At 47.1% G+C, this 19,234-nt stretch overlaps 1 pseudogene and 1 gene segment (V, D, J or C); both read left to right on the top strand.

The window, feature by feature from the left end:
- The first annotated feature begins 10,255 nt into the window (after positions 1-10,255).
- Positions 10,256-10,907, top strand: LOC147575385 (immunoglobulin lambda variable 1-40-like). The segment is given in 2 exon segments: positions 10,256-10,398; positions 10,510-10,907. Coding segments are annotated over 2 exon segments (510 nt in total).
- A 5,461-nt stretch (positions 10,908-16,368) lies between these two features.
- LOC112870432 (immunoglobulin lambda variable 5-52 pseudogene) lies at positions 16,369-16,853 on the top strand (annotated as a pseudogene).
- The last annotated feature ends 2,381 nt before the right edge of the window (positions 16,854-19,234 follow it).

The following is a 19,234-nucleotide window of genomic DNA, read 5'->3' as shown; positions in this document are numbered from 1 at the left end:
AGGTCATGACCTGAACTGAAATCAAGAGTCTGACACCCAACCGACTGAGCCACCCTATTTCTGGCCTTTGGAATCTGGAGCATTGATATATGTGTCTCTTTTGGGGCCGATACCATACCAATTATAGGTAATGTAGAAAATTCAAAGTTTGATGGATGATAGAGAGATAGAATATACTCACGTGATCTATAGCCATGCACTGTCATTGATCTACCTCATCCAGTTCAGTGCAGAGGGTAATGGGGACTTGCCCGCCAGAACGGGAAGTGAGATGAGAAAACTGAACTGTCCCCCCAGGTCTCCCGAAAAAGGTTGTGGAGGGGCGTGCATGCTCTCCGCTTTTGTGCTCACTGGGCGGAAACATCCTCCGCCAGCGGTCAATGACTCTTGGCCCCAACAACACAAGTCTCTAAGTAGTGGGAGGAGCCCAGGGTGATTCACGCTGAGGAGGCCCTGTGTCTGCAGCAAGGACTGAGGTGTGGTGGCACCTGCAGAAGCCCTGAGGGAGAAGAAGATCTGGCCCTGTGTGGGGGTGGACAGTATGCCAGGCTGACTGAAGTCCTTAGTGCCCTGGTGTCTCTCTCACAGCTCCAGGATGTCCCTTCCAGGCATGGGTGCGGCTGGACACTGAGACAGCAGGGGGCGCTGTAGGCCTGTGCCTGAGTGGTGTCTGCGTGGGGAGGGGTCCCATCTGAGAACCCAGGCCTGGAGCCCTGCCTTGTGCCCCCTGCAAAACTGTGCCTAGAGGAGTTTCCCTAGTCCCACCCACCCCACACTCAGCTGTCACCACATTCAGTCCCAGGGGAGGGAGAGATTTGCATGAAGGCTTCCTCTCTCTCTTCCAGGAAGGGAGAGGATAAGAGAGGCTTTGTGCAGGTCTCTCCCTTGAGGGCTCAGAGGCACAGCCTGGAGTGTCTCACCCTGGCCTGGACGCCTCCCCTCCTCACCTTCCTTGCTCTCTGCTCAGGTTACTGGCTGTGGAAAGCGGAAGAATTGCTTTCGGGGGACCCCTAAGTTGCCTGTTTCCCCCATTTTGAGAACACACTGTGAGTAATAACCTGATACTGACCCGTGTCTCCACTGCTCTGTTGCTGGGTCCTGGGCGCTGTCTGTGTTGACACAGGAAGCCTCTTTATCAGGGTCTGTGGGCTAGAAGGTCACCCTCAGCTGCACTGGAATCAGCAACAATGTTGGGTCGTATTAGGTGGGCTGGTACCCACAGATTCCCCACCGTGTCCCCAAAGCTGAGATGCTCAGAAACACTAGGCCCTCCGGGATCCCAGCTGGGTTCTCGAGAACAGGGCCTCTCTGATCATCTTGGGCCTGCGGCCTGAGGACGAGGCTGGTATTACTGACACAGTGCTCTAAGCCCGTGGGCAAATGATACAGCAACGTGCCCCAGTTTCCCATGGTCACTGCCAGTGACAAATAAACAGGGAGACCGTGGACACCCCGGAGGGTCTGAGGGTCTGACTCTCTGAGCACAGAACAACTATGAAGAGTCACTGATAGTAGCTTCACCTCATGTTGTTTTCTTCTAAAAATAAGACAAATCTCTTAACATAATTTATAGGCATAAAGTGCAGTCATTTAAATGGTACGATTCAGTGGTCTGTAGTATGTTTCCTGAGTTTGGCGAACATCATCAGGATAAATTGACAACATTTCCATCACCTGCAGAAAAAATCCCTGACCCCCGAGTCCATGGCCCCCCTGCACTCAGCCCTTTGGAGGCAAAAATTCCTTTCTGTCTGCAGTGATTTTCCTGTTGTGCACATTTCACAGTGGCTGAGTCACACACCACGTGTCCCCGGAAGCGCACCATTCAGTGTCATCAGTGTGTGCATTGTTGTAGGAACATCACGGGCTCCATATTTAAATATAGGGAACGTTTCATCGTTTCCTCTAGAGACGTGTTCATCTTGTGCAGAGGACACGCGGATCTATCTAGATGGCTGCAATTTTAATAGAGGCTGTCGAAATAGCATAATTATTTTCCATGATGGTGTGTAATCACAGATTCTTTTTTAAAAGTTTATTTTCCGATGGCTATTGTCCCCCATTGTCATTTTTTATTTTGTAGATTTCTGCATACTGCAACTTTGGTCAATAGTTTAGTTTATTATTATGAAGAATAATATTATGTGTTACGGTCCATATTTCAAGTTTTTATCTCATACATTTTTCCTTTCCTTGTGGTGGGGAAGTGGGCTCTGTGGCCTTTCTCTTTTTCCCATTCCCTCATGCCCGGCAGACTCTACATGTCTCCTCCCCACTCTTTTTCCTTAGTGAGATGTTTCCAGAGCATCCCTCCTGACTTCGCTTTCTCTCCCATCTGCCCACAGCACTGCATCTGAGACCTCCCGTTTCACTATTGCTCACCCTGGATGCCTATCCTGTGGTCAGGGCTTGGGTCTCTCCACTTGCTGTCCTGTGTCTTCACTCGCAGGGGCTTTTTCGAGTGATGGTGGTTCAGACCCACGGCTAGCTTTCCCCTTCTGTCACCCCAGCCTTTTCGGGAACTGACTTCTCTTTCCACTGACGCTCATGATTTGTGGTGTGAGCCTGGGCGCGAGGCCACCAGGGATTCTTAACAACAGATACCTTTAAAATTATTTCATTTTTGGGGCGCCTGGGTGGCGCAGTCGGTTAAGCGTCCGACTTCAGCCAGGTCACGATCTCGCGGTCCGTGAGTTCGAGCCCCGCGTCAGGCTCTGGGCTGATGGCTCAGAGCCTGGAGCCTGTTTCCGATTCTGTGTCTCCCTCTCTCTCTGCCCCTCCCCCGTTCATGCCCTGTCTCTCTCTGTCCCAAAAATAAATAAACGTTGAAAAAAAAATTTTTTTTTTAAAAAAATAAAATTATTTCATTTTTTTCTAACTTACTTTGATATAAAGGGTGAAAATGAGCAAAGATAATTTTAAGAAAACTGTTACTTAATATTTGTCTGAAATTTCTTATTAATAGACTAAATGTCACTAAAACCACAGGTAGAGAGTAGAGAGAAGAAGGCAGGTTTCCAAGTTAAGGGATGAAATATATGACTTAGAAGTGTTGGAGCTACTTTGAATTCACTCCTTGGTGAGGTACAGGCAGAGGCTTCAGCAGATGCTGTCACACAAAGGAAACTTTATTTGCCACAGATAAGGGGATCAGGGACAAGAATTATCAAAGCTGTGTCTCCCTGAGTGGAGGCGAGTGGGTTCCTTTCGTTCAGGGTTAGGGTGGATACCCATAAAAGGGAGTTTTGTCATCTTATGCAAGAGTGGGCATGAGGTTGTGCAGGAATATGGAGCACAGGAGCTTGTGTCCCCATCATGTGGTAGGTTAATGAAGCTTGTCCTCCTCCTAGGGCAGAGACTTAACGTTATAAAGAGACAGAGGTCCCTGGAGGACACTCCCTGGTCCATCTGCACTGGTGGAGCTGTTGCAGGAGATAAAACTGGTCTAAGCTCCCAGGCTCTTTCTGCTGTTTGCCTCTGAAATACAGGAACATTCCTGTGAAAAAAAAGAGGTGTCAGTGGGGGTCCTGCTGGTGACTGTTTTAACCTCATTAACCTGTGGGGCAAGGTTTCAATCCTGCCAAAACAACTCAAGCATGTGCTTTAGGGAAAAGTTTACTTTTGTTCCTGCGCTGGGACTTTTCCTCTGGTCATGTCTCTGAAGCACTCAGGCTATTTCCTGGACTGGTCGAGACTGGTAGGTTGGCATCCCCTTTGTTCTCCTCAAACCCTGAACTCCTGACCTTGTTGCATTTCTGTTTTCTTTTCCTCCCAGGAAAGTGCTCGGTATGGGTGCTGGGCAAGTAGAACCTGCAGGGCACAGACCACAGAAAATAGCTGGGGGCCTCCAATGAGTGCTCTTGGGGCAGGAAAGCTGTCTCCTCTTTATATACAGAGATTGTTTTCCCACCTGGGGACCCCTTCAGTTCTGCTTTCAGATGGCTCAGGGTATTTAGTTTAAAAGCATTGTGCTAACAAGCAGCCCTGGGCGGCTTAGTCAGTTAAATGTCTGACCTCAGCTCAAGTCATGATCTCCTGGTTTGTGATTTCAATTCCCAAGTCCACCTGTCTGCTGTCAGCAAGGAGCCTGCTTTGGATCCTTCATCCCCCCTCTCTCTGCCTCAACCCTGCCCTCTCGCGCTCTCTCTCTCAAAAATAAATAAAAATTTAAAAATATGGCCCTAATAAGGTAATTCAGGAAAGTCATGAGACATGTGTAAAATAAAGTTTGTATTAATTATTTCAATAATAATTTCAGTAATAACAAGACCTTGTTATATGCTAAAAACAAAAAGGATTCTTATCATATTGCCAACAATGTCAAGATGCTAATATTATTGTACAGAGAGCTGGTTCCAAATTCAGGCTCTGCTGTTTGCCAGTAGAAATTCATTCAATACTTGAGAGACAAGGGATGATGGGAAAGGAATGGGTGCTTCCTCAGGAAGCCAGCAGCCTGGGGAGATGTGGACAAATGTCTCAAAGATCATTTTCTCTGTCTCAGAGAAGTCCTATACTTTCGTACGGGAAGGTGCAGGGAATCGTGGCGGCGGTCCATGGGGGAGAAGCAAGTGTCCATGTGGCTAGTTCTCTGTGGACATGAGCCTGGCAGTACCAGATCTGGTGACATCATTGGCAGCTGCTCCAAATGTGGTCAGGCCTCGCCTCTGGGAAAGGTCAGTCCTTCACTCCTTCCTCAGGGACAGTGGCCTGCAAATCGCAAGAAAGTAGGGTAGTTCTGTTGCAGATCAGTAGGTCAGCACACAAAGAGAGACTATGCTTGAAACAAGTTCACCGGAGAGACCAGAGGGAGAGCTGTTACGCTGAGATGTGTGAAATGTATATATTAAGGGAATTGTAAACTGTCCTGAAGAATGTGAAAGCATATTTGAAATGGTGAACTGTCGTAGACTCTATGTCTAGAATTCTCTCTTGTCGAACAAGAGAGCGGGACGCTGGATGAAAAGCGAGAGATGGCTAATGTCCAGGAAAAGACAAGAGCCCCAAATAAGGGCCCTTTCCCTGTGTTTATCAAGATCAGAAGGCTTACAGATTTGATGGGCGTGCACAAAGAGACAAGGAAATTGTGAACATTCACTTGGGGACGTGAGGGAAAAGGGATTTTGAAGATATACAGTGTTTGGGGTTTTGGTCAATATACAACAAAATCCTGTTACCGGGCAGATGGGCAGATGGTTGTTACCATGGTTGTTAATGGCACCGGCACCGTGTCTGTTTATCTGAGCCAGCCTAGGGGCTAAAGCAGACAGGGGGAGCAACCTCAGGGTTAGGTTAACAAGGCACCTTTTCTTTTGTTAACCATCTCTGCTCTGGGCTGCTTTGCCTGCAGTGCAGCGGTCTGTAGCTCAATTTACCTGTTTATCTAACTTGGTCCTTTCCTCCAGTGAAAGCAGCTTTTCTGCTATAGTACTAAGTTGGAGAGTGCTTCTGCCCTGAATGCCTAATCTGGCTTACCTCATATACCTTTGTATGGGGAGCTTTTGTGCCTGTTCTTACTTTAGGCCTTTTCCCCTCCCTCTCTATTCTGGGGGCTCTGCGGCCCCTTTCTATTCTGGGGTGCCGTTGCACCTCCCTATTCTTGGGATGCCTTTACATCCCCCTAGTCTTGGGGTGCCAATCTGGTTTGCCCAAACTCAGTTGCTGGAGTGCAGCTCCAGGAGATCCAGGGGTTCCCGAAGGATGAACGGCCTTGGCGAAAAAGTGAAAATAAAACAAAACTAAAATAAAAAACTAAAATAGAAACAAAAAATAAAAATGGACACAGACGACAGCAGTGTGTTGAGCTGGCCGATTTATTGCAGTAAATGTGGCATTATATATCCTAGTGATTTCCTTGTAGCATACGTCAACTATGTTTTTCTAACATTACCTAATTTTGAAAATGTTCCTATATGTAAACAACCTTTAAGAAATAACATGGTGATTTTGCCCTAACTTTCCCGCATACCCTTTGATTAAAGATTAATTTCTGACATTATTCCATTAGGCATCTGCGTTTGTCTATAATCTACAAAGGATTTGCTTTGCTGTTCTCGTGAAAGGCCCTCCATTTCTTAACACCTCAAGTGGAACAGTTATAGGGACATGACCTCCTAACCACATGAGGCCAGAAGAACAATGTGTTTGCCTCGGTCCGAGGTGCCAGAAAGGGGCTGAAAAAGCCTTAGAAACCCATGCCTCACACATTCTCACAGAGACAATGCACCTAGGAACCAATGAACCGTTCTGTAGCTTAACCGACTAGGTTCAGTCACCATCTGGAATGCCTCCGGGGGCCAGGTGGGCCTAGGGGTTGAAGTCACCTGTGCCCAGAGATACACTCCTTAGTTTCCGGAGTGAGGCTTTCAGATCCGTATGTCTCTCCTTACAGGCCCTCTTTGCTGGCAAATGCATGAGGCTATCCTTCCTGCAAGTAGAGGAGTCTCCATAGGGGATAGCAAGGGCTAACCGTAAGGCCGGACAATTTCTTGCGGAACCTTAATTTCTTCCCTAATGGTTCTTTTCCCAGGGGGGCTGCCGAGCGCAATTCCCCAACAGACAATACCCCAGGTACTTTTAAGGCCAAGTTACATAAAAGCAGGAGTACAAGAAGCTTCACTGTCGGCGGGCCGCCCTGCAGTCACCAATCCGTCCACAGCCCGGGGCCTGCCACTCAGGCTGGGAGAGCTCGGCTTCCAGCACTCAGTTGTGAGCATTCTATGGCGTTGTATTTCTTTATGCCTTGTTAGCCCCTTGGTGTAAGCCCGGGAGACTCCTATGCTTATGCCCCACAGTGAACATCTTTTGTCATCAATAAGAAAACAAAACATGAGCCTGTTAACAACTAGTGGGTGACGCCATGAAACTTACATTCTAGCTTCTATTTTCCAGTGTGGAGTCTGGGTGGAAGATACTTTCTCACTTCAAGGAGATTGAAGAAGTCTGACTGTGCACTGTAGACAGGGACAGCCCTAACAATGGGCTACAGAGAGGAATGTGAGAAATGAAGATCACAGGGTGTCTGACTTGGGATGCCCTGAAGAGAGTCTCATACATTCACAGCGGGAGCAGCCATCACGGCCATGTGCACCTGCAGCCAGTCAGCTGGGGGACTCAGCTGGAGAGGGAGCAGTATGTGGATTTGATGGGGTGGGTGGTCAGTGAGGCGGGTGGGACTAAACCTCGAGGGGTATGTGGGATGGATTGTGATCATGCTAATGATGACCCAGGATTTTAAGAGTGTGAGGAGGGCAGGGAGTCTAAGGAAGTGAAGAAACCAGCAGGAAAAGGGAGAGAGAAAATGCCACTTCTTCCATGTCATAAGTGTCCTCTCACCCACCCTCATATTGGACACGAGGGAGTGGTATCTGTCTCACCAGGCCTCCTGCCTTGTCTCCTTGACACCAAAGGAGAAGGAGAAATAAATCAGTTGCGATAATAGCCAAAGTATTAAATGACAGCTGAGGGGCCCCTGGGTGGCTCTGTCAGTTAAATATGTGCCTTCGGTTCAGGTCATGATCTCATGGCTACCGAGTTCAAGTGCCATGTCGGGCTCTCTGCTGACACCTCGGAGCCTCCAGCCTGCTTCCCATTCTGTCTCCCTCTCTCTCTGCCCTTCCCTCACTTGGGTTCCATCTGTCTCTCTCTCAAATATGTATAAACATTAAAAAAATTAAAAAAGAAAGACCGATGAAAGCGTCTCCCTCACTCTCTCAGGTAGGATGAATTCTCTTCCACTTCCTGCACAGCTCAAGACCTATTTGTGCTCATGGAAAAGAATGAATGAGTATATGAATGAGAGTGATAAAAGTTTTCGGAGAACAAAATATAGAAGAGTACATCTTCAGTTTGGTAAAGAAAACTATAAAACACCTTCCCTTCGGTGAACACACACGGAGGGGAAGCACTGAAAGCTTTCCCACCTCGGGTAGGGAGCAAGGCCACCATGTCCTATGTCAACACTGCTGTTCCACATAGGACTGGATGTGTCTGTCAGAACCATAAGGCAAGACAAACAATGAGAGGCATTCAGATGAAGAAGAACAAGAGACAATTGTCCCATTTCAGGTGAGAGAATGACCTACAGGAAAACTACAAAGGAAGCTACAATGAAGTATGCAAATATATAAATTCAAAGAGTCATAAATAATTTTGGAAACATTTTAGAATAAAGATCAACATAGAAAGATCATATAGATGTATACATGCTAGCAATAAACAGGTGAAAATAAAAAAACCTTAAAACCACTCGATGAACTATTTCAGGGCATATTTCACAAAACAAGTATAGGCCACAGGTGCTGAAATCTGGACAATGCTGGTAAATGTAATCAAAGTGGATCTAAAACAAGGAAAGATAAGTTCCGTTCATGGATTAGAAGACTCATTATAATAAATATGCCAGTTCTTCCCAAATTGGATAAAAGTGTAATTCAGTTCCTGTCCTAACAAGTCAGGGTGGTATGGATAGAGGATAGACACATTGGCCAAGATAACAGAACATAAAACCCAGAAATGGACCCACAGAGTGAAGGATAAACACTTTTTTTCTTTTACAAAGTAGAAGAAGCCTTTCCGAAGAGAAAGGATGGACTTTTCGACAAATGGCCACAGAAAAATTGGATATCCTGAGAGAGAAATGAATCATACTTAAAACTGACTTTATATATATTTAAAAATCACTAAAAGGATTATAGACATATCTGTAAAACATAAAGCTACAAACATAATAAAGGAGAAAATATTCAGGATCTAGGGTTTCTATAAAAATGTTTAAATAAGACACTGTCAGGGTAACCCATGAGAAAACAAAAAAAGAAAAACAAAAAATGACACTTGCTAAATAGGACTTCATCAAATATAAATTCGTTGTTATTTCCTTTTCTTTTTAATGTAGTAAGCCAAGGAAATTACCTAAAAATATAGAAGATTAACATAATACTCAATTCCAATGACAGAGGCTGGAATCCATTGCTTTAACGCACAGGAGTCTTCAAATATTCATGAGATAGACATATTCTCAATTGTAGGCCAGAAGAGGGACATGAGGTCTGGAGTACCTTCTGCAAAGAACTGGCAACTTACCATTTAATATAGGTAAATGCCTCCAAATCCTATGGGCTAGGGCTTCTTTGGAGACTGAAAAATACTACATTGAACATGGGCAGCACTACAGGGTCACATTATCCAAGATTCAGCTCAATGATGTGTGAATAAACAGAAGTGAGGAAACCCACTGGGCTCTCAGGGTTGTGGGACACAGTGGGGTGTGTGCCCTTCAGCCAGGAGGGGGCGCTGTGGGACTGCCCTGTCTCCCTACACAGGGCCTCAGTGGGGACCATTCACTAAAAGGAACCTGGGACTGGGGACTGGGCCCTGTACTTCCTGAGGGAGACTCAGCAGCTGCGTCCCTTCTGGTGTGGCAGAGTCCCCACTTGAGCAAGGACATGTGTATTGCCTCAACAGGTGCTTCCTTGCAGGGGTCTCCCCAGGGGTGAAGCCAACCTCCATCGTCCCCAGTATGTGATGTGAGGTGGCAAGAGTGACAACTGACAAAGATTTTCAGTGTGGAACCCTGTAGGAATGCACACGAGGGATGTGGGCTTCTACCCACAACCTGGAGAAAAGGTGTCCCTGTGTCCTCAGTGCTGAGGGAGCTTCTGGGAAAGGAAAACTCTCAGACCAGAGAGGAAGCAGGGAAGGGGGAAGAAGTCGGCCTCCTGTACAGAACTGGCCATGTGTCAATGTGGACCCATCTCTCTGTGGCCCTGATCCTCATCTGTGTGGTTGTACAACAGTCACCATGTCAGTCCTGCCCCGTCAATAATAGCCAAAGGCGCTGTGGACAGACTCACTATGCGGAGCCAGAGGAGAGCACAGTGTGTCCTCAGGGGATGGGAGGCCACACAGGGGACACCTGGCCTGTCCCGAAGGAAGGGGATGGTGGACAGAGCAGTGGGAAGGCAGGAACTCTGATGAGATCTGCTCACCATGTCACATATGCTGTGTCTGGGCCTGGACACCAGGGGGTGGTCGTCACCTGCTTCTGAGGGTCGGCCATGATTAGACCTGGGACCAGTATGTGGACAATGCCTGTGCCCTCTGCTCAGGACTCGAAACTGTGACCTCCCCTCTCCTGGCATGGCCCCAGAGACCACCTCCCCGTCCAACTCACCTGACATCCTCAGGCAGAGGGACTTGACCCAGGGTCAGTGAAGTGTCAGAGAGCCGCTGGTCTGATTTGCATGGATGGGCCCTCCCTCTCTCAGGTGATGAAAAGGGGAAGGAAGGGATTAGAGGAGATCTGCTCAGCTGTGGATCCACAGAAGGCAGGGTCGGTGATGACCTCCACCATGGCCTGGTTCCCTCTTCTCCTCGCCCTCCTCATCCACTGCACAGGTGACTAGATGAGGGAACAGAGGAAGTGGTCCAGGGAGGACACGTGGGCCTTGGATTCTCCTCTGGTCTCTAGATCCCAGCATCATGCTCTCTTTGTCTCTCCCCTTCCAGGTTCCTGGGCCCAGTCTGTGCTGACTCAGCCGCCCTCAGTGTCTGGGGGCCTGGGCCAGACGGTCACCATCTCCTGCGCTGGAAGTGCCAACATCGGTATTGTTGGTGTGAACTGGTACCAACAGTTTCCAGGAAAAGCCCCTAAACTCCTCATCTATGGTAGTAGCGATCGACCCTCAGGGGTCCCTGACAGATTTTCTGGCTCCAAGTCTGGCAACACAGGCTCCTTCACCATCACTGGGTTCCAGGCCGAGGACGAGGCTGATTATTACTGCCTGTCTGTTGACGTTACTCAAGGTGCTGACACAGTGCTCCAGGCCTGTGGGGAAGTGAGACAAAAACCTGCTGTCCCCACAGCAATGGGACTTCCTGTGAAGCTCTGACTTTTTGGCCAAGTCAAGTGCTTCTTTGTTTTTTTCGTGCAAGCTGGGGTCTGAGACCCTTCACAAGCAATATGTCTACAAAGTCTTTCCACATTCTTTGCAATTCCTCCTTGAAGCCTGTCTTTCGGATCAATATACTGAGTGATTTTCTCAAACTGAGCACATTCCTGGATGCCAAAGGCAGGCTGCCCTGAGGACAGGGTCCATGACAGGTCACAGCAGAAACAGGAACACAAATCCAGCTCTGAGTCAGGACACATCGGAAGTGTCCGCTATGTGTCCTGGTAACAAAAGCTCCCACTAATTGCCCCTAAATCCTCATCTATTATGATAGTCGGATCCATTGTGGATCCTGATTCCCTCTTTGGCTCCATGTCTAGCAACTCTGGCTCCCAGATCTTCCCTGGGCTAAGGGCTGAGGGTTGAGGAGGAGGCTTCTGGTCCCTGTCCCTCCTGGGACAGCATCGTGGGCTCACACAGAGTCCCAGGCCCATGAGAACTGAAAGCAGAACCCCTTTCTCATCTGCTGGGAGGGTGAGGCCCCAGCAGCTGCTCAGGTTCAGCCTGTGACTTCTGCTTCTGATGCTCCTGCTGCTGCCACCATGGGCCCCGGTGCACGCAACAGCACCACCTGGGAGTGAGGGCTCCTCCTTCCGTTCTGTCCCCAACGTCACTCACAGCAGCCCCTTCCTAGACAAAGGGTCTCAAAGGACACAGAAAGCTCATCTCGCCCATCATGTTGAGACACACGGTCTCTAACTAAGTTCATGGACTGGGGGTCGTAGGTCCAGTGTTCTCAGCTCCCACCTGACTTCTGAGGAAGCCAAGGTCTCCATCCTTGGCCATTTACCTGTTTCTAGAAGTTTCCAGCCCTATGTAATCCTCTTATTAGTCTTCAGTAGAAAGAACTGTTCTTTTGGCTCTTTGGGATTATGTCTTCTCTCACTGCAGCACCAGCCCCAGAAGATATATGACTAAATCACAATTTTTTTTGCCTTTTGAAATGAATCCCTGTCCATTCCCATCAATGCTGAGATCCAAGCAGTGGTTTTTCTTATTCACTTGCATTGCCTAACACTTACAGAAAGATGGTGAATAATAATGGTGTTTAGGTCACGTTAGCCTTTTCATCTTGTAGAAATATCCTCCCCACCCTCATCTCATTATCTAATTTTCTGGGTGTGGGACTGAGTTCTACGTGTGTGGGAGACTGTGTGTTATCTCAGTATACATTTTCTGTCTGTGAATGCTGAGGGGGTTGTAGACAACTGAAACTATGATCTCTGAAGGCTGTTACCATATTTTGTGTATTTTGCTAGTGTATTATTTACTTATTTATTTGTCTATTTGCATCTAAATTAGTTACCGTTTAATCCAATAATAATTTCAGGAGTAGATTCCAGTGATTCATCCCCTATGTATAACACCCAGTGCTCATCCCAACAAGTGTCTTCCTTAATGCCTCTTACCCATTTAGCCCACGCCCCGCCACAACCCCGCCAGCAACCCTCAGTTTGTTCTCTATATGTAAGAGTCTCTTATGGTTTGTCTCCCTCTTTGTTTTTATATTAATTTTGCTACCCTTCCCTTATGTTCATCTATTTTGTATCTTAAATTGCTCATATGAGTGAAGTCATATAATATTTCTCTTTCTCTCCCTGGCTAATTTCACTTAGCATACTACACTTTAGTTTCATCCACATGGTTGCAAAAGGCAAGACTTCATTCTTTTGATTGCCAAGGAATACTCCATTGTGTGTGTGTGTGTGTGTGTGTGTGTGTGTGTGTGTGTGTGTATATCACATCTTCTTCATCCATTCATCTGTCAATGAACATTTGGACTCTTTCCATACTTTGGCTATTGTTGATAGTGCTGCTAGAAACATTGGGCTGCCTGTGCCCCTTTGAAACAACACACTTGTGTCCCTTGGACAAATACCTAGTAGTGCAATTTCTGGGTTGTAGGGTAGTACTTTTTGTTTTCTGTACATACAATACCCAGTGCTCATCCCAACGAGTGCCCTCCTCAATGCCTATCATCCATGGGTAGTTCCATTTTTAGTTTTTTGAGGAACCGCCATACGGTTTTTGAGAGTTACTGTGCTAGTTTGCATTCCCACCAGCAGTGCAACTGAGATCCTTTTCCTCTGCATCCTTGCCAATATCTGTTTTTGCCTGAGTTGTTAATTTTAGCCATTCTGACTGGTGTGAGATGGTATCTCATTGTGGCTTGAATTTGTATTTCTTTGATGATGGGTGATGTAGAACCTTTTTTCATGTGTCTTTAACCATCTGGATGTCTTCTTTGGAAAAGTGTCTATTCATGTCTTTTGCCCATTTCTTCACTGGAATATTTGTTTTTTGGGGGGATGGTTTGGTGTTTGAGGGCATGTGGGAAAGGCTGGGGCAATCCTGTTTGTCCCCTGCCATCAGGAACACCATTCAGGGCCTCCAGGTTTCAGGCATCAGTGTGCTCACTAGACGATGTTGACCTGCCAGGACCTGGGGATCATCAGCACCCAGACCACCTGCATCTCTGGGTTAGTTCATTAACTCCTCCTCTGTGTGCTCCCACTTGTGAAAGCCTTGGGCAGGGAAGCTGGATAGACAGACAGCAAGGGTTCACTTGAGTGCAGAAATTCCACCCCCATGGAAGTGTCTACAGGCTGGTCCTGTAGAAATAGCAAGTAAACATGGGTAGCATTGTTGTGACTATAATTGTGGCATATCAATATATGTGTATTCACAATGAGTAAAAACCATTTCAGGTTTTTGTGTAGGTATGTTTATTTTCCGTGTTTCCCTTCCAATTCCATTGGGAGATGTTGGATTCATGTGCTCATTGGTCTATCAGTTTGGCTCTGAGTGGATATTCACTAGAGTCACCTGCAACCAGCCTCCTCTCTTTTTCTGGCCTTGGCACATGCCCTGACCTCTGACCCACGGGTCTCCCAGCTCTCTGCAGGGACACCACTTGACTCACCATATAGTCCCCACCGTATGTACCACAGCTCTGATGGAAGTTCTTTGTCCCAAATTTCCATGCACTTTGTCCCAAATTTCCACGTGAACTTGGGCACTATCTCCATATGTGCCCCAACGACACCCCTTCATCGTCTTTACATTTACCACATGCAGTGCCTGCAAACACAAGACACACTGTGCGTTCCAGGGATATTTTGGGCAGAGATGGATATTTTGAAATAAATCATAGTTTTCCACTGATATACATTTCCAAATGTGAAAGTGTCATCATTCCGTTAAGAGACCTAGAAAGCCCCTTTCTTACTCCACTCTGTTGGGTCACGACGTCAGTAAGACTGCTGCCTAAATGAACATTCTGCTTGGAGTGTAGAGGGGACCACAGCAGCTGGAGGACATGGTGCTGAGGGCAGCAGGGGAGCAGTGTGGCAGGGGCCTGCAGAGGGGAGGGGCTGAGCCAGACAACTGGGAAACCACTCAGCTGGTGGGAGGGGCAGGAGGCAAACTGTATCCTCACTGATGTATGACCAGCCTCCACCTGTGAGCTCCCATTGCTCTGTGACCTCCTGGATCTGGATGCTTCACCACATAGAGTCAAATGTGGATCATGTCCTTTTTCTCTATGGCATCTGGTACGTTTGAGGCTGATAGACAACGACCGGCTCAAATGTATTTCCAAGGAGGAAGTGGGCTTTCAGGAGAGTCTGCCCAGAAGATACGAGAGCTTGTGGATAGAACCCCCGCATGGAACCTCAGAAGACAGAGCTCTGTGGGATCTCCACCATGTCCTGGAGTCTCTTCTTCAAACCTTTAAACAGGAAGCCTTTGCCAGATTTTACAAAAGGAGTCCCTGAGATCACACAGGACCTGCCCTTTCCTCAGCTCATCAAGGAGCAGGTGCAGTGACATCAGACTCACAATCCATCTGTTGGTGAACCGGTCACTTCAGCAAATGTCCCCAATTTCTGCACTGAAAACCTCTGCAATATGTACTATTGTGGGTCTGAGGCAGAAGCCCCATGAATGTGATGACTGGCATCATGTAGAATGCAGCCAGCGTGGGAGGAAATAATCACTTCAGATCCAGGGTCACTGGCCCACACCTTGCACAGGGCTCTTCACCCAGTTAAGTGGGACAAGACCTCTCTCTGCTGCCCTTGTTCCACCCATCTTGTCCCTGTTACTTAGTGTCACCAGTACTAGTCAGAGTCAGCGACTAGTCCTCACTGAGGAGATCTCTGCCATCACGGCCAAAGAAACACAGGCTTACCTAAGGCCATGACGTCCATCTGGATATCCAAGAATGACCACTTGTCTTTTGCCATCAATGCTAAGTATTAACCATTGATTTTGGCTTTTTAATTACATTTTCTAACTATTGAGGAATAATTTAAAAATAATAGAAGTTAAGATCTCCTTTACCTGTTCTTGATCTTTGTGGAAATCGTCTCCTCACTACAGCAGGAAGTAAGATGTGGGCCTTAGGACTACATCATCCGTGTGCGAGAGTGTGTGTTTTACCATATTATAGATGTATCTGATTGTATTTTTGTATGGGTGTTATTAGGATATGGTGTTAAATGTGGTGAAAGGCCCTTTTGAGACGAGCTGGGGCCATATGGTCATATCTCATGATGTAATAATATGGTGTGTAATATAAAACTCTTTCTTATTATGTAACCCAACTTTGTATCATTGGAATAAATCACACTTAATGATAGTATTTCAATTTATTAATATGGTATTGAGGTCTCTTTGTTAATATTTTGTACCCAACAGTCTATCAATATTTCATGGTACTGTTCTACTATTTTCCTTTTTGTAAAAGCTATTTTGAAGGTGTATTTATGAGTTTTATAACGTTTTTAAAAGAAGTAAGAAATATTCAATACCGTGTTAAATTATGGAAAAATATGAACTAAATAAGTGGAATCATCTAAATTCTGAAGTTTTGTTAGATGTCCCTTGTGAAAACGTCTGTACCTAATGTATTTCTGTGGAGTGCTTCTGTAATAACCTTTTCCATGTTTTTATTGGAATTGGTCTATTCAGTCAATGTATTTGTAGGACAGCCAATTTTGTAACTTCTAAGAAACTATGTATTTAATGTATTCTTACTAAGATGTACCACTTACAAGTTCTTTTTATTCATTTTTCATTTTTCCATGTGAGATTAACAGGATGCGCTGTGGGACAGCCTTGTGGTCCCTACACAGCTGGTCAGTGAGGACCAATCACTCAAAGGAGACCAGACGTTGAGGCTTTGTGGTGTTGCAGCTGGTGCTACCTCCCAGGGCTTCCCCGGGCAGGAGTTCCACCCCCATCCTCCCCAGTGTGTGGTGTGAGCTGAGCTCCAGCACCAGGGCTCAGGGAGGGGCTGGGCAGGCACTGGATGGACCTCATTTGCATGCAAAGCCCCTCCTTGGCAGAGGGTGGAGGAGAAAAGGAGGCCTGGGGTGGCCCAGCCCAGTGTGGGGACCAGGGGTTGTGTACCATGGCCTGGACGCTGCTCCTCCTCCTGCTCCTCCCTCACTGCCCAGGTAGGGACAGGCCTTGTGCTCACAGGGTGGTCCCCACATCACTCCTCCTCTGCTCAGAATCCTGAATTTTGGTTACCATTTCCAGCTGCATCCCCAAAGGGTATCTCCCAGCCTGTGCTGACCCAGCCGCTCTCCCTGTCTGCATCTCCGGGAACAATTGCCAGACATCTGCACCTTGAGCAGTGGCTTCAGTGTTGGCAGCTATTACATACATTGGTTCCAGCAGAAGCCAGTGAGCCCTCCTCTGTATCTCCTGTACTACTACTCAGACTCAAATAAGCACCAGGGCCCTGGGATCCCCAGCCGCTTCTCTGGGTCCAAAGATGCCTTGGCCAATGCAGGGCTTCTGCTCCTCTCTGGGCCGCAGCCTGAGGACAAGGCTGACTCTTCCTGTGCTACAGCTCATGGCAGTGGGAGCAGCTTTGGCTACTCCCAGTGACTCAGATATGGAGAAAGTGAGTCAAAAACCCCTGGGTCCACAGACCTTGCGTCTGAGCCTCTGTTATTGGGAACCTTCTGTGGAGGCTTCTGTGGGGGAGACACCTCTGTGCTGAGAGCTGTCCTTGAGGAGGAAGGACGGACACACAGATGATGCTCTTGCCTGAGACAGCACACGTGTCCCAGGAGCCCATGCGAATCAGGGAATGGAGCCCAACTGCACATGCCCCTGGGTCTGGAGAAAAGTAACAAGAACAACTATTTTACAACCAAAATCTCTGTCTCTCCCTCTAGTCATATCTCCTTTACTACTCACAGAATATTCACTTCACACACTCATGTTCATCAATTATACGTTTTGTATCTGTTTTCCCATATCTAGAAATTCTGTGGGACACACGGTGAGTGTCCTACAATTTACCTGAATTTAAGGCTTAGTTTATCTGCACAGAGAGAGTGTCAGATCCACAGGGGAAGGGCTCGGCACCAGGAGGCTGCTCCCCATTTTGATGCCAACAACAACTAGTAGATTGCCGGCACCCTCTGTCCAACGTGGCTATACGTCGAAGGTTCCCACGACTCCCTCCTCAGGTCCATTAAGGTGCCAGATCAACTCACAGAACTCAGGGAGACACTGACTCCTTTTGTCAGCTCATTAAAGATATGAAGGGGACAGGTGAACAAGTAATGAAGAGACACCTAGTGTTAGGTCTGGGAGTGTCTCGAGCACCAGAGCTTCAGTCCCTGTGGAGTTGAGGTGCATCTGTTCTGGGAGTGGATGTGTTCGCCAAACCGGAAGCTCTTCAAACCCTGTACTTTGGCATTTTTATTGAGGATTCGGGTAGACGTGATTGGACATTAACTGCACTGTCAGTCTTCCCTCCCTGTCTCAAGTATGAGGGGGTGAATTTTCGCAGGCTCTGATCAAGGCTTGGTCTTTCTGGGGACCAGCCCCATCCAGGAGCCATCCAGGAGCCCACCCAGAGCCACGTCATTAGAACTAAGATGCTTCTAGTGCTCTTGTCACTTAGGAAATGACAAGAATTTCAGAAACTCTGTGTCAGGATCCAGGGCGCAGAGACTCCTATATAGTTTCTAAGATCACACAGTACGATTGTCTCAAGTGGACAAGGTGAACTAGAGAGTCATGTTCATCCACAAATCTCAGGACAGAAACTGTGACTCTTGTGTTACTGACGACACATCCATACTCGATATGTTAATAAGCACCTTGGTCATAGACACAATTTTCTCTTTCACCCATCTGACAAAAAGTGAGTCACAACTTCTTCAGACTCACCTCACCCCCTCCCCATCCCAACACCGGTTCCTCTTCTCCCTTCTGCTCCTGCCTCCCTCAGGCCTTTAGTCTCTCCCCATAGCTCTTCAGGTCTGAACCCATTTCTATGTTAGGATTTCAGAGAGAAGTAAAATCTTACAGTAATTTCCACTTTCTAGGGTTCATCTCTAGGGAGGAGAAGTTGCAGAAATTGGACTGGCAGGAAATCTCCTCATCATCTGATTCTTGCTCTCATCTCTGTTTGTAGTTTCCATGCTCACCGGTCTCAGTAAATCTCTATAATATGACAACAATATTATTGTGTTTCTGACAAATGAAGGTTCATTCAGCCTTTGAGTATTTGCCCACAAAAGCCATTAGTACAATGACTTTTCCCCCTTGAAACTTACTGAGGTACCACAAAAGGTAACTGTTGACCTAGCCAACAAAGGAAGGATTGGCTACATAGTTCCAGACATGACAGTTTTTCTTGTTTTTGAGAATATTTGCTTCTGAGGCCATCAGGAGATTAATGCAACCACACACTTTTGTTCCAATCATTGAAGTCTCATGCATTAGCCTTTTTCCAAAATAAAAAAGGCACTCTTTCATGGTCACCGCGCAGGAGGCATCCAGGGACCTTGGGGGCACAGTGTGGGGTGGCTGTGCTGTGCAGGGCAGGAGGAAGGGACTGTGTTGTCACCCCTGTCTTGTGCTTCCTGAGACCGGAACCCACAGATGTGGGATATGTATCTGTTGGGGTGAAAATGGACTGAAGACCCATCCCCAAGATCCAAATTCATGATTCAATGGAATTCCTATCAGAACTAATCTGCACCAAATTCCTCTTCCTTGTGTACATTCCATCCTTGTGCAAGGGAAGTGACCTTCAAGACACTAGCCTTCTTTAGCTCCAAGCTCCAGAACACAGGAGGCTCTTTAAAGAGCCAGCCCTAGCGATGGATTTGCATGGAGAACAACACTCAGGGAGCAGAGAGAGGACATTAGAGGGACAGGGGTACACTTGTCTACATAGTTGGCCTCTGAAGGAAAGACTTCCTGGGGATACATGGAGCATATTCTCTCTCTCTCTCTCTCTCTCT

This window comes from Puma concolor, chromosome D3 (genome assembly GCF_028749965.1).
Source record: "Puma concolor isolate L17-30 chromosome D3, mPumCon1.1.hap2, whole genome shotgun sequence".
NCBI classification, from domain to species: domain Eukaryota; kingdom Metazoa; phylum Chordata; class Mammalia; order Carnivora; family Felidae; genus Puma; species Puma concolor.
The sequence above is the reverse complement of the archived record's forward strand: the minus strand, read 5'-3'. Positions and strand labels throughout refer to the sequence as shown.